General features: G+C 40.3%; 1 protein-coding gene across 4 annotated transcripts in view; it reads left to right on the plus strand.

Moving 5' to 3' along the window:
- The window catches only part of ARHGEF28 (Rho guanine nucleotide exchange factor 28), a 212,958-nt gene that overhangs the window by 12,643 nt on the left and 188,217 nt on the right, over positions 1-12,098 (plus strand). For all 4 annotated transcript variants that reach the window (XM_030567383.1, XM_030567385.1, XM_030567384.1 and 1 more), the window contains exon 2: positions 2,937-2,980. In XM_030567383.1, the coding sequence (XP_030423243.1) occupies positions 2,948-2,980 (33 nt within the window). In that variant the 5' untranslated portion in view covers positions 2,937-2,947. The remainder of the gene's footprint in view (positions 1-2,936; positions 2,981-12,098) is intronic.

Raw genomic sequence — 12,098 nt, forward strand, 5'->3', positions numbered from 1 at the left:
AACTGTCATTAAAACAAATGTGAAAAAAAACAGCAAAGCAGAACTGTTTGCTTAGAACTTACTATAATATATGTTGACGTTAACAAGTTCCTATGCAGGAAGTGAAAAGAGGATCAATTAAGTGCCCTTTTGTTTCTAAGAAACATCATTAAAAGTTGGTGATTCTAAGGTTTGTTTATAGACAATCACAAGTGTATTTTAAACCTGTACAGCCAGCATTCTACACCATGTTTAATGTTTTCATAAGGCTAGGCAGTTTGCAGGTTATAGGTATTTATTAAAAGAATATGAAAATACTAATAGAACTGCCTGCTTGAGAAATTGATCTTTGTGTAAATAAATTTAAAATTTAGATTTCATTGAGTTCTGTGAGTTTGTTCTTGTAACTCAGTAACACATTAGGAATTCAATAAAAATTGTATGTTTTTTATCTTCATATGGGTATACATCTCATGTGAGCAAGAGCATAGGTCAAATTCAAGGCCTCATTGGAAATGTAATAGCTTCTTAGTATGTTAATTGTGATTTACATTTTTGAAGTGCTATACAAACAAACATTAACCAATTAATGCTAATAACTTGGAAGGCTAGGTTAGTAAACATCATTTATTAGGGGAAATTGCCATTCAAAAGATCTACTGTATTTATATTATTTATCTCTATGGCATCAACATTATGCTAGACACTTTGTGTGAATATGAAGAGCAGATCCCTGTCCTGAAGAGCCTATGATCTAAATAGCATATAAATAAAGCATGAGGGAACGTGTATGCTAGGTCCATGTTTTTAGTGAATGTTATTTATTGTGTGTGCTGTACACATGTTATGAACTTCACTTCCTAATAAATGAAGAGTTGTACAAGTCTGACCATTTGCACAATCATAATCCCCAAATTAGGTACTAAATTATGCCTCCCCTTGCATAAATGTGCTGGAATAGGGAGAGGGCGTAGGGAGCCCTGCCTTTCCCATCCCTCTGTGCACTCATGCAGAACGAGAGGGAGTTGGTGTGTATCTCTTGGAATTATATCTATTGTGTGAGCATAATTAGATGCATGTTTTGTTTTACTGAGATGTTACTATTTATGTGAGGGTCAGCGTTCATGTTGTAAAAGAGGTTGTGTGGGTTTAAGTCCGATGGTCTGTGAACTCCTTTATGAACATGGACAATTGGAGATTAATAGATTCCCTAGAAAACAGAAAAGAAACATTGTGGAGATTCTGCTAGCTGGCATGTTGCATCTCAAAAGCAGATGTGACATGCCTTTCATTTCATTGTCATGCATGACACCAAATGATGCAGTTCCTGCTGACTTGTTTATAAAACAACATGTTGGTGGCAATAACTATGGCTTGATGAGAGATCCAAGATAGGAGGTAATGGGCTTCATCCTTTCTGAAATACGACACTTTTGGAAAACAGTGTATTTGATAATTCCTCAAGAAACAACTTTTTGGGTTACCTTTCGTACCCCCCTTTAGTCTGCACAAACATGAGTGTGCTTCAGATGTTAATCTCAGATTGGGTCAGATTCAGGGCTGGCTGCAGAATAACTAAAGAACCTTGTCTATATTTGGCAGTCAGAACAAGGCACCTTAAAACCAACTTCCTCCACCCCCCGCCAACAAAAACAAAACAAGAGCTTCTATCTGAGCGTAGATATTGGACTTCATTTAACTACTGTTTGGGAGGGGTTAGCAGGTGATATCTGACCTGTTAATCCAGACGTTGGTTTCAGAATGAGTATGATATAGGGGGAGATCTACAAAGCTTATGGTGTGAAAGACTGGCCTTGGTCTGACGTTTGTGCTCAATGTTCTTGCAAAGGATTTGCCTTTTTGTCAAAATTGTATGAAAATCAAAACATAACAGCATGCCCAGTTTTGCTTGTGTGCATATGAAAAGATGAGCTATATGAGATAGTATCAATAAACCGTTTGCTAAAGAAGTTTTGTATTCATGGTGGAAACTGTAGTAAATTTTGCAGTGTGTAAAAGGGGAAACATTCCAATTATATCTGACTCATAGCAGGCTCTGCATATGCGTGAATGGCTGTGCACAACATAATCATATTATCACTGGAAAGGGTTCAACTTTAACAGCACAGCCACATCCGAGATGAGAGAGCCTCCTTTTAGGACAGGTTTTCTTTTCTGTTTCGGTGAGTTGAGGAAGAGGATTTGTAAGTATGTTTGTCCACCTGAGCTTTCTAAAGGCTTGGTTGATTCCAGGTTGATTTTTTTCTAATTTAAAAAAACAAACGTTATTTTTAGGGAATGGTGGATGCATCGGAATCAAAAATATAATACTAGAATCAGTGTTATCTCGACTATATTAAATAGTAATAATTGAAATTGATCATCTAAATACAGTTGTTAAATTACTCTAAGCGTTGCTTGTCACTTAGATGCTTTTTTAGGCAACCAATGACAGACTGAAGCCTGTGGGGTTCTTAAGTGAAGGAGTTAAAAAAAAATACACAAAAACCGGACACTTGATTTTTGGTGTAATACAAGAGTAGGTGCAACTACATCCTGGATCAAATTTACAATTCCTTTCTCTGCCTTTGTTGATATACTCAACAAGTTTTAATACTTCATTACTGTCAATATTAACATCTTGGTCGCTGGATTCAGAAATGTTCACTTGACCCATTAGTTTAGTTTACTGTGTACAGTATTGAAAAAAACATATGAACACGCAGCATATTAACTAGAAACAACCCCTCCTCCAGTAATATATATGCATGCATTTCTTTTCCCTGTGAGTTAAGAAAATGGAGAAGAACTGCACATTTGATAAAGTTCGTCTCTTAATATCCTCATTCTGGAAGATATTCAGACACCATGGTGATTGGCGTGCTATAAGAACCTGAATAGTATCAGTGCCCTGTGATTCAGTGTGTGATAATTACTCTGGTTTATTCTGTTTGTAGATGCTGTAACAATGAAGCTGAGCTGCACTGAAGTACCTCTTTATGTAAGTTCTACAACATTAGGCTTTCACCCTAAGAGGCTCTTTCTTTTGGATAAAGGCGAATGAATGAACAGAAAGCTGTTCTCTGGTTGACTGAATGTTACTGTTTAATTCAGGCATTTCTGGGGATAGTGCTCTTTGAATATTATGGCTCACATTGCTGAAGTCAGTTTAAAATTATTTTCCCTTCTTGGTCATTATTTTAGATTTTCTTAATTTTAGTACTTAGAAACATAGATATACTTAGGGAGGGAAACCAGTTACTCCATGGTTTAAGTTGCAACTGTGTTTCTGCTATAAACGCAAATTTTTCATTGTCCCCCCTTTTTCTTCCTCAGCATATACAAAAAAGTCCTCTCAGCCTCAAAAATAGTAGTCTATAGCTGGGGCTAAGGTACAGTTTTTCAACAAAATGTGGAGTGATTGGACAAGAAGTTTTTGCATGACGACACCCTAAAAATAGAGGCACTCACCAGAGTTCAAAAAGCCACCTGACTTTGAAGCAAAATAGGACCTACAGTGAATATATTTTGTTTACTGGACTCCCTAGCTGTGATCTGGTGTCCCGGATGAAAAGTTAGAGGATTAAACTTTTAATTTCAAAAGTTTATTAATGTTCAGATTTGTAATGGTGCTATCTGCTGCAATGAGCTTAGTATTTGGTCATCAAAAGACTGTTGTTGTTGTTAATGAAAGATCAGAATTCCAGCAAAGTCTCTTTTCCTTGCAAATGTAGACTTCAAAATGTTGTAACTGTTGAGAGCCTTATTGAAGGAAGAAGAGAAAATGGCTGCAAAAAGGCTTGCAGGGGGAATGATGATCCTTCTAAAGCTCTCCAGGGACTCTCCCTTCCTGCAGACCTCAGAAAGTTCACAAGAAAGGGGATATCCTTCTGATCCCTTTCTTTTCCAAGCCCCCTGCTCAGTCTAAGGGGCTGTAGAGAGCAGGGTTTGGGGTGGTGGTTAGGGGCCAGGCATTCCTTCTTTCCTGTGGAGCTACTGAGTTTTACAGAAGAGGAGACCTAGTAGTGAGCCTTAGGAGGGCTTATCAGCCCCCCTGCAGGCCTTAAGGGGCTTGCTGGGTTAATCCCCCAAACTTTAGAATCAGTGAGCGCCCGTCACTATATTTGAGCTTTGGGAGGCTCATTGAAGGTCATCCTCAACCTCACATAAACCTTAGTGGATTTCTTAGTCCCAGATAAGCCTATTTTGACTATTTGGGCAGGGATGGTGTCTTAGCCTCTGTTTGTCAGAAGCTGGGAATGGGTGACAGGGGTGGATAACTTGATGATTATTTCTTCTTTTCATTCCCTGCAGGGGGGACACCTGGCATTGGTCACTGCCAGAAGACAGGATACTGGGCTAAATGGACCTTTGGTCTGACCCAGTATGGCGGTTCTTATGTTCTTATTGGAGGCCTCATGAACATAATGTAGTTTGCATTTGGACAGCTGCCAACTCTTCCTCTGAGTCTTGCTGGGGTGGTGGTTGTGGTTTTGGAGGGCACTAATGATCCCTGCCTGGGCTGAGAGATGGTGAGATTTGAACTTCCTAGGATTAATGGAGGGAGTTCCTGGAGCCGCTGGTGTCCTGATGAGTTTTGTAAGTCTTAGAAGCTGGAGTTCAAGACATCCCTGAATAGCCTATTAAGGCTGGCATAGAAGTGTTGGGAGATGCAAATCTTCTAGGGCTCATGGGGGACCATACAAGCCTCTTTCGGCCAATGGGAGAGATAGATGGTTCCTGAGGACTTCAATAACTCAGACATAGGTTAGGGGTTTGTTACAGGAGTGGGTGGGTGAGATTCTGGGCCTGCATTGTGTAGGAGGTGAGACTAGATGATCATAATGGTCCCTTCTGATCTTAAATCTGTGAGTCTATGAACTAGATCATGGAGGCTCCCTGATAAACCTCATGAGGCTCAACAGGAGGTTGATGCAGTTACTCAGGTGGAGTCTATTTCTGTGCACCCCTTTCTGCCCCCCCCCCTCCTCAGGGTTCACAGGCAACAGGTTTCTTTCTTAAGGATCTTGTCAGTCATGATATTTTTCCCTGCCTGGGTGATTTTCAATTTAGATCTAAAAACAACTGAGAAGTCTGTTCTATCCTCTGTGAAGGAGCCCTTGAGTAAGGGCATTTTCTTTTAGCCAGGTCCAATTAGTGTACACATGTATCTTGGAAGTTCCTTCTATTAGAGCAACTCCTGCTTTATTTGTATGGCTTTCATGGAAAACACAATCTAGTCAGTATTTAAATTAGATGTGAAAGTGCTTCTTTTGTCCACTTTCACTAAGCAATTTTCTGGCTTTTTGAATTTGTCTGAAATACCCTGAATTTTGGTCTCTAAAGAAGACTTTGAAGAAGTGCCTGAGGTGAGTTTCTGCATTAATTCGAAAAATAATGGAATTCATTGGGTTGTCTGTTTTGACGGAGGGGGCAGGGGATGGGGGAAGAGGGCACAGAAAGAAAAATGATGATGGTTATATGCTGAGCACATGTAACTTGACAAAATTCAGTGTTACATTGTAAGGTATTGTGCCCAATAGGAGTAGAATGATTTTTAGCTTAATGTCATCTCCACTCAGTCTGTTGGAGAATGTCACAATGAAAACTGGCAGAAAAGGAAAAATGCACTGGTTGTAGTTCAAGACTGACTTATCTACTTTGTGTTAGTAGAGCCCTGCAAATATGCAGATAGCCATGGACCATTTTTGCGGCTTGTGGATCAGATGCAGATAGAACCACGCAGGGCTCTATTTGTTAGTGGCACCTGGCCTGCGGCATCCGGCATGGGCAGCCCAGGGGGGGCGCAGTGTACTCGGAGCTGGCAGCCAGTGGCTGGGACTTGGCAGCAGGTTGGAGTCAGGGCTGTCCAGCACCCACTCATTGTGCCACTTCCTGTCCAGCAGCTTGGGCCCCTTGGGCAGCACCAGTGTCCCCACCATGGCCCAGCCTGGCAGCACTGGCTGAGCTCCCAGTCCTGGGCATGGCCTGCCAGCTCTGAGCAGCAGGGCCCATGCCTGCCCATGGGGATTGGAGCGGGTGGGGCCCCGGCACCCCATCCCTCCACCCCTCTGTGATGCAACACGCACTGCTGCTGCCGTGTGCCATCTTTCACAAGCTCCTGGGAGCAGCACGCAGTGCAATGCTCCTTCCCTCCTGTCCCCCCCTCGGCGCTGCCCCTTCTCCTTGTGACACTGCCCCCACGCTGACCCTTACCCCCAGTCTGCACCCTCGCACTGTCTCTTTCTCACAAGACCCTGCCCCCCCCACTCACTTCCTTTCTTCTCCACCCCCAATCACTAGACCTTGTGAGATGGCGTGCTGCTGCTTGTGGATGTGGATGCCAGAATACAGGTAAAAGATAGCTAGTGGATTGCGGGTCGGATTGCGGGTTGATCCTGCAGATATGGATCCACATATTTGTATCTATGCCAGGTGGTACATATGAGGGCTAAAATTGGCCCCGTGGAGTGTTTGCTTTTCAAACTCTTTCCCAATATTTTTAGCATCTTGTGTTACTGGTATCCACTGGACTATATTGCCTCCATAATCTGAGAATATCTGAAGTAATATAAGACAGCCTCAGTGATGTATACGAAATGTATTCTAATAATAATAATAATAGAATAATCACAGGCTATATCTAGTATTATGTTATCCTGCTGTCACTCTAATAATCATGAAGATCAGGTAGGAGATGAATTTTTAACCACCTGAGGTGCATGCTACCTATTAAAAGCCTTCAAGAGGCTTATTGGGATTGGTGTGTGGTAATGCAGTGTTATTTGGAATAGTCACTCAGCACACCTAAAATTCTTTGCAAGTCTAAGATTTTACACAGCATGTATAGTCTATCTAGTCAAATGACTAATGACTTCTGTTTATTTTTTGTTATTTAAAAGGAAAATATATTCAGAAAAGTCAGGTTGTTGGGTTATCTGATTTTTATATGAAAGTATAATCAATACATATGGTCCATATTATTCCTCAAATTAGAAAAATGCATTATTTTGATAAATTTTCCATATACATAATATCAGTGACAGCAACAGGGATCACAATCTTATTTACCACACTATAAACGTCATGGTTTCAAAAATAAATTTATAATGAAACTAGAAATTAGAGGTTTCAAGCACATCTTTTTCAGCTAATTGAAGATCCTGTTTCCAGCTTATCTAGAAAGCAAAGTATTATTGTCCACGTTACAGAATTTCCCTTGCAAAACCGCGCAAATGTTCAGAGTTACTCAAACAGTAACACCTGATTAATAAAATAACATCATGTGATTCTGTGTAGTTCCATGTCCAATAATTATGATAACATATTTGCGGTCAATGTAGTTTTAGTTCAAGTAACTTGAACTTACAATAGTATATTTGCTTCCTTCTCTTATAAAATTAATTATTTTAATTGTTCACGTTGAACAGAGTAAACTGTACAGAGAGAGAAAATAGCATTTGATTGAAACACTTGCAAGGATGTTAAAAGTAGGGCTGTCAAGTGATTAAAAAATTAATTGGAATTAATCGTACTGTTAAACAATAATAGAATACCATTTAAATATTTTTGCATGTTTTCTACATTTTCAAATATATTTAAATTTCAACATAGAATACGAAGTGTACAGTGCCTCACTTTATATTTATTTTTGATTACAAGTATTTGCAACTGTGAAAAACAAAATAAATAGTATTTTTCAATTCACCTAATAAACAGATCTGCACTACAGTATTTGTCATGAAAGTGAACTTACAAATGTAGAATTATGTACAAAAAAAATTGAATTCAAAAATAAAACAATGTAAAATTTTAGAGCCTTGCAAGTCCACTCAGTCCTACTTCTTGTTCAGTCACTCAGACAAATAAATTTGTTTACATTTGCAGGAGATAATGCTGCCCGCTTCTTGTTTACAATGTCACCTGAAAGTAAGAACAGGTGTTCTCATGGCACTGTTGTAGCTGATGTCGCAAGATATTTATGTGCCAGATGTGCTAAAGATTCACATGTCCCTTCATGCTTCAACCACCATTCCAGAGGACATGCGTGATGCATCCATGCTGATGATTAGTTCTGCTCGAAAACCATCCAAAGCAGTGTGGACCGATGCATGTTCATTTTCATCATCTGAGTCAGATGCCATCAGCAGAAGGTTGATTTTCCTTTTTGGTGGTTCGCGTTCTGTAGTTCCACATTGGATTGTTGCTCTTTTAAGACATCTGAACGCATGCTCCACACTTTGTCCCTCTCAGATTTTGGAAGGCACTTCATATTCTTAAATCTTGGGTCGAGTGCTGTGGCTAACTTTAGAAATCTCACATGGTATCTTTTGTGTTTTGTCAAATCTGCAGTGAAAGTGTCCTTAAAATGAACCACATGCGCTGGAGTCATTATCAGAGACTGCTTTAACAGTGATATATAAACATGCTATAACAGGGTAGGCAACCTATGGCACGTGTGCCGAAGGCAGCATGCAAGCTGATTTTCAGTGGCACTCATCCACTGCCCTGGTCCTGGCCACTGTTCCGGGGGCCTCTGCATTTTAATTTAATTTAAATGAAACTTCTCAAACATTTTTAAAAAACCTTATTTACTTTACATACCACAATAGTTTAGTTATATTATTATAGACTTGTAGAAAGAGACATTTTAACGTTTTTAGATGATATTTACTGGCACGCGAAACCTTAAATTAGAGTGAATAAATGAAGACTTGGCACACCACTTTCTGAAGGTTGTCAACCCCTGTGCTATAACATGAAATATTTTTAGCAGGTAGTGTCCTGCTGAATCCCTGCTGCTGGAGCCTTTCTGTGCTGCTGGGAAAGGCTCTGGCAGTGGGGAAAGTCTCCATTAGCTCCCTGTGGTGGGGAAAGGCTCCAGCAGCAGGAAGCTGCTGGAGCATTTGCCTGCCACTAAAAGACTCTAGCAGCAGGGAAGATTCTGGTAGGCAGAGGCAGAGAGAGAGGCTCTGGCAGCTGCTGGAACCCTTTTCCCACTGCCAGAGCCTTTCACTGCTGCACGGAGCTACATACCACAGTGTGAATGCAGCCTGCCTTTCATTGCTGCATGTAGCTACATGTAAGCTAGACGCCACCATCACTGTACACAAGGCCTAAGGCACCATCAACTCACACAGCTGCAGATATTTCCTTGTAGAAAATAACAATGCCCCAGTTCGTATCATCTTCAAGCAGATTCACCTTCTGTGCTGTGAAATCCGCTTTTGCAAGGCTGTTCTCCATAAGGAGCCATGTTGCTACAGAGGAGAAGAGGCCAGGAGAGCAATATGGAGCCACTGGGTCTTCATGTAGCTGTCTTGATATCCATAAGATTCCCCTACAACCCATAAGGATTGGGTAGGCCTCTCTTCCATCTTGTATGGTAGTGCATCGTTTCTGTCCCTCCCAAAGAACATGGGACACTAACCCCAGTTTTTTAAATTATGACGTTTCCTTGGTGCTTTGTGGTTTTTCGCCACACAGGAGACGGTTTGCTCCTGCAGTAAGTATTACTGCTTTGTACTCCTGTAGCATTGCAGAGCCAATTCAGCGCTGGTCAGATGACCTGTTCTCACACATCATTAACAGAATTGTTAAAAGGCAGTGTCAACTTGAAATCTTGTCTTAAAAAAATAAATGGAGTTAGCAGAAGCTTCAGGCACTACATCTGCCCCTTAGTTCCCTGCCAGTTTTTATAATTTTACAATCAAACTCTCCTATTTAAAAAAATAATCCCATTCATTCTGCTGTATTAGGACCCATGTAAGCAACAGAGGAAATTGGCTACAGGCTATACCATGCTAAAGTGAAACTGACCTTAGAGCTGGTAAAAAAAATTCTCACAATAAACTTTTCTGCTGGGAAATGTGGCTTGTATTTAACAAAAAAAAAGAAAGAAAAGAAAATGTAGATTTCAAAAAAAGAAAGATAAAAAAGATTTACCATTTGGATAATTGAAATGAAAAATTTATTTTGATCTGACACTTTAAAAATAAATGCATTTGTTTTATTTTGTTTTGACTACAAAGTCATTTTGTTTTGGATTTTTGGAAATAAAAAAAACGTTTCCCTTTTTTGATTTTGGGGGCTTTCACTCACTGTTTTACTCCCACTCCTTTAGCTGTTAAAAGAAATTGTGGAAAAGACCCACTTTTTACTTTGTTCCAGCTAGTAAAAGTTAGAAAATGAAGCAAAATATTTAATTTTTTTTTCAAAAGTCTGAAACAAAATGACGTTTTTTTGTTTTGAAATACCCTTTTAAATCAAAACAAAATGAAAATTTCCACAGAAACCCCAAAATTTTCAGTAGAAACTTTAAAAGTAGGTTTTTCCAATGAAATTCTGTGGGGAGAATTGTGGGTTTTCAGACCAGCTATAGATATCTGTTCCTTGGCTTGTCCTTTTGTTTTTGTTTGGGTCAGTGCTTTGTTCTTGGTAGGTTCTTGAGGCAGGGCCGACTTTAGGAACTGTGGGGCCAATTCGAATACCCGGCGGCGGTCTGGTCTTTGGTAGCCGGGGGTCCTTCACTCGCTCCCCGGCACTGAAGGCTCCCCTGCTGCCGAAGTGCTACCCAAGAACCGGACCACCGCAGGGTGAGTAAAAAAAAAAATTAAAAGGCACCTTAGGCGTGGGGCCCGATTCGGGGGAATGGCCTAAGCTGACCCTGCTTGGTGATGTCCTACGTTTCATTCTTAGGTCTTATGTGGGCCCCCATTACCATAAAATCCAAGTGCGAACAATCTATTTATATTCGCATCACCCGTGAGGACATGCTGTTATTCCATTTACAAATGGGGGCTGAGGGACAGAGAATCGAAGTGACTTGCCTAAGGTTATGCAGGAAGTCTGTGGTAGAGCAGGTGCTTGAACCCAGTTTCACAAATCCTAGGATTAGTACCCTAACCCCCAGATCCTCCTTCTTTCTAATGTGTCTAGATATCAAGGCTCTGTCTACACCGTCATTTTTCTTCAGATTTCCCACGCTTGCCACCAGTGTAGCTTAGTTTAGGTAGTAGCAATGGTGGAAGAACTAGTGCAGACCAGCAGCTGGAGTTTTTAACTAGTGTGCCATCTAAAACTTGCTCAGAGCATATGTAGACAATAGTATGGTTAAAATGCTGCCAGCCATGGGCAGTCTGTCTGATGGAGCTTTGCTGCTAGTGCAAGGGATGGGAAATAAGAAACAAAATGCTAGTATAGCCAAGACCCGTGTTGGCTGTTTTTCTCAGAAGTCAACATACATATAGCCTATCCCTATAAAGGCATCTCTATATTACAATTTACTTCAGTTAATTGTACTTTGAGGTACAATCATCATTTCCTTCTGCAACTGTACAAGCATTTCAAAATTCTTTTGATCCTCTGATAACTTTTCAGAGGATGTTTCCTCTCTCCAGGGTGCTTGGGCAAAAACACCGGGGCTAGTTAGGTTAATTAACTTCTTAATTATTTTCTTCTTTCAGGATGTTTCTTTCTGGTAGGGTGAGTGGGCATAGTTCCTTAAGACCCAAAGTGAAACCCATTACAGGTATTTGTTCACAGGTACCTTTATAGTATATGGTATATGAATAAGAACATACATACTCATGGGCAATTTTTAACTACCCAGACAATCTAATGGGTAAGAAAGACAGCAAAACATGCATCAACCAAGAGAATCTTTGCTTATGAAAAGGATTGTATTGTGATCCAAAACCCACAGCATCATACCAAGGAGAAGTGATAATGAATCTACTCTTTGAGAGGGAGAAATTGATTGAAAAAGAGAGAGTAGGGGAATTTTGGTACTAGTAACCATGAACTAAATTAATTCATCATTATTTGTGTCACAAGAGCATCTAGATGCCCCGATCAGGGCCCCATTATGCTAGGCACTTTATGCACATACAGTGAAAAGATTTTTCCGTCTCCCCAAATCTTACAATCAAAGTGCAGTATAATAGGGAATGGATGTTAGATTTCAGGAAAGCAAATTTCCCATTGACTTCAATGGGAATTTTTATCTGAGCGAAGACTGAATGAAAAAGTGCATGAGAACTAAAGGAGATTACCCTTTGGGCTGGATAACCAACTCCTTCAGAAAAGTCACAGAGAAGGAGGAAATGTCCATCAGAAGG

This window comes from Gopherus evgoodei, chromosome 6 (genome assembly GCF_007399415.2).
Source record: "Gopherus evgoodei ecotype Sinaloan lineage chromosome 6, rGopEvg1_v1.p, whole genome shotgun sequence".
NCBI classification, from domain to species: Eukaryota; Metazoa; Chordata; order Testudines; family Testudinidae; genus Gopherus; species Gopherus evgoodei.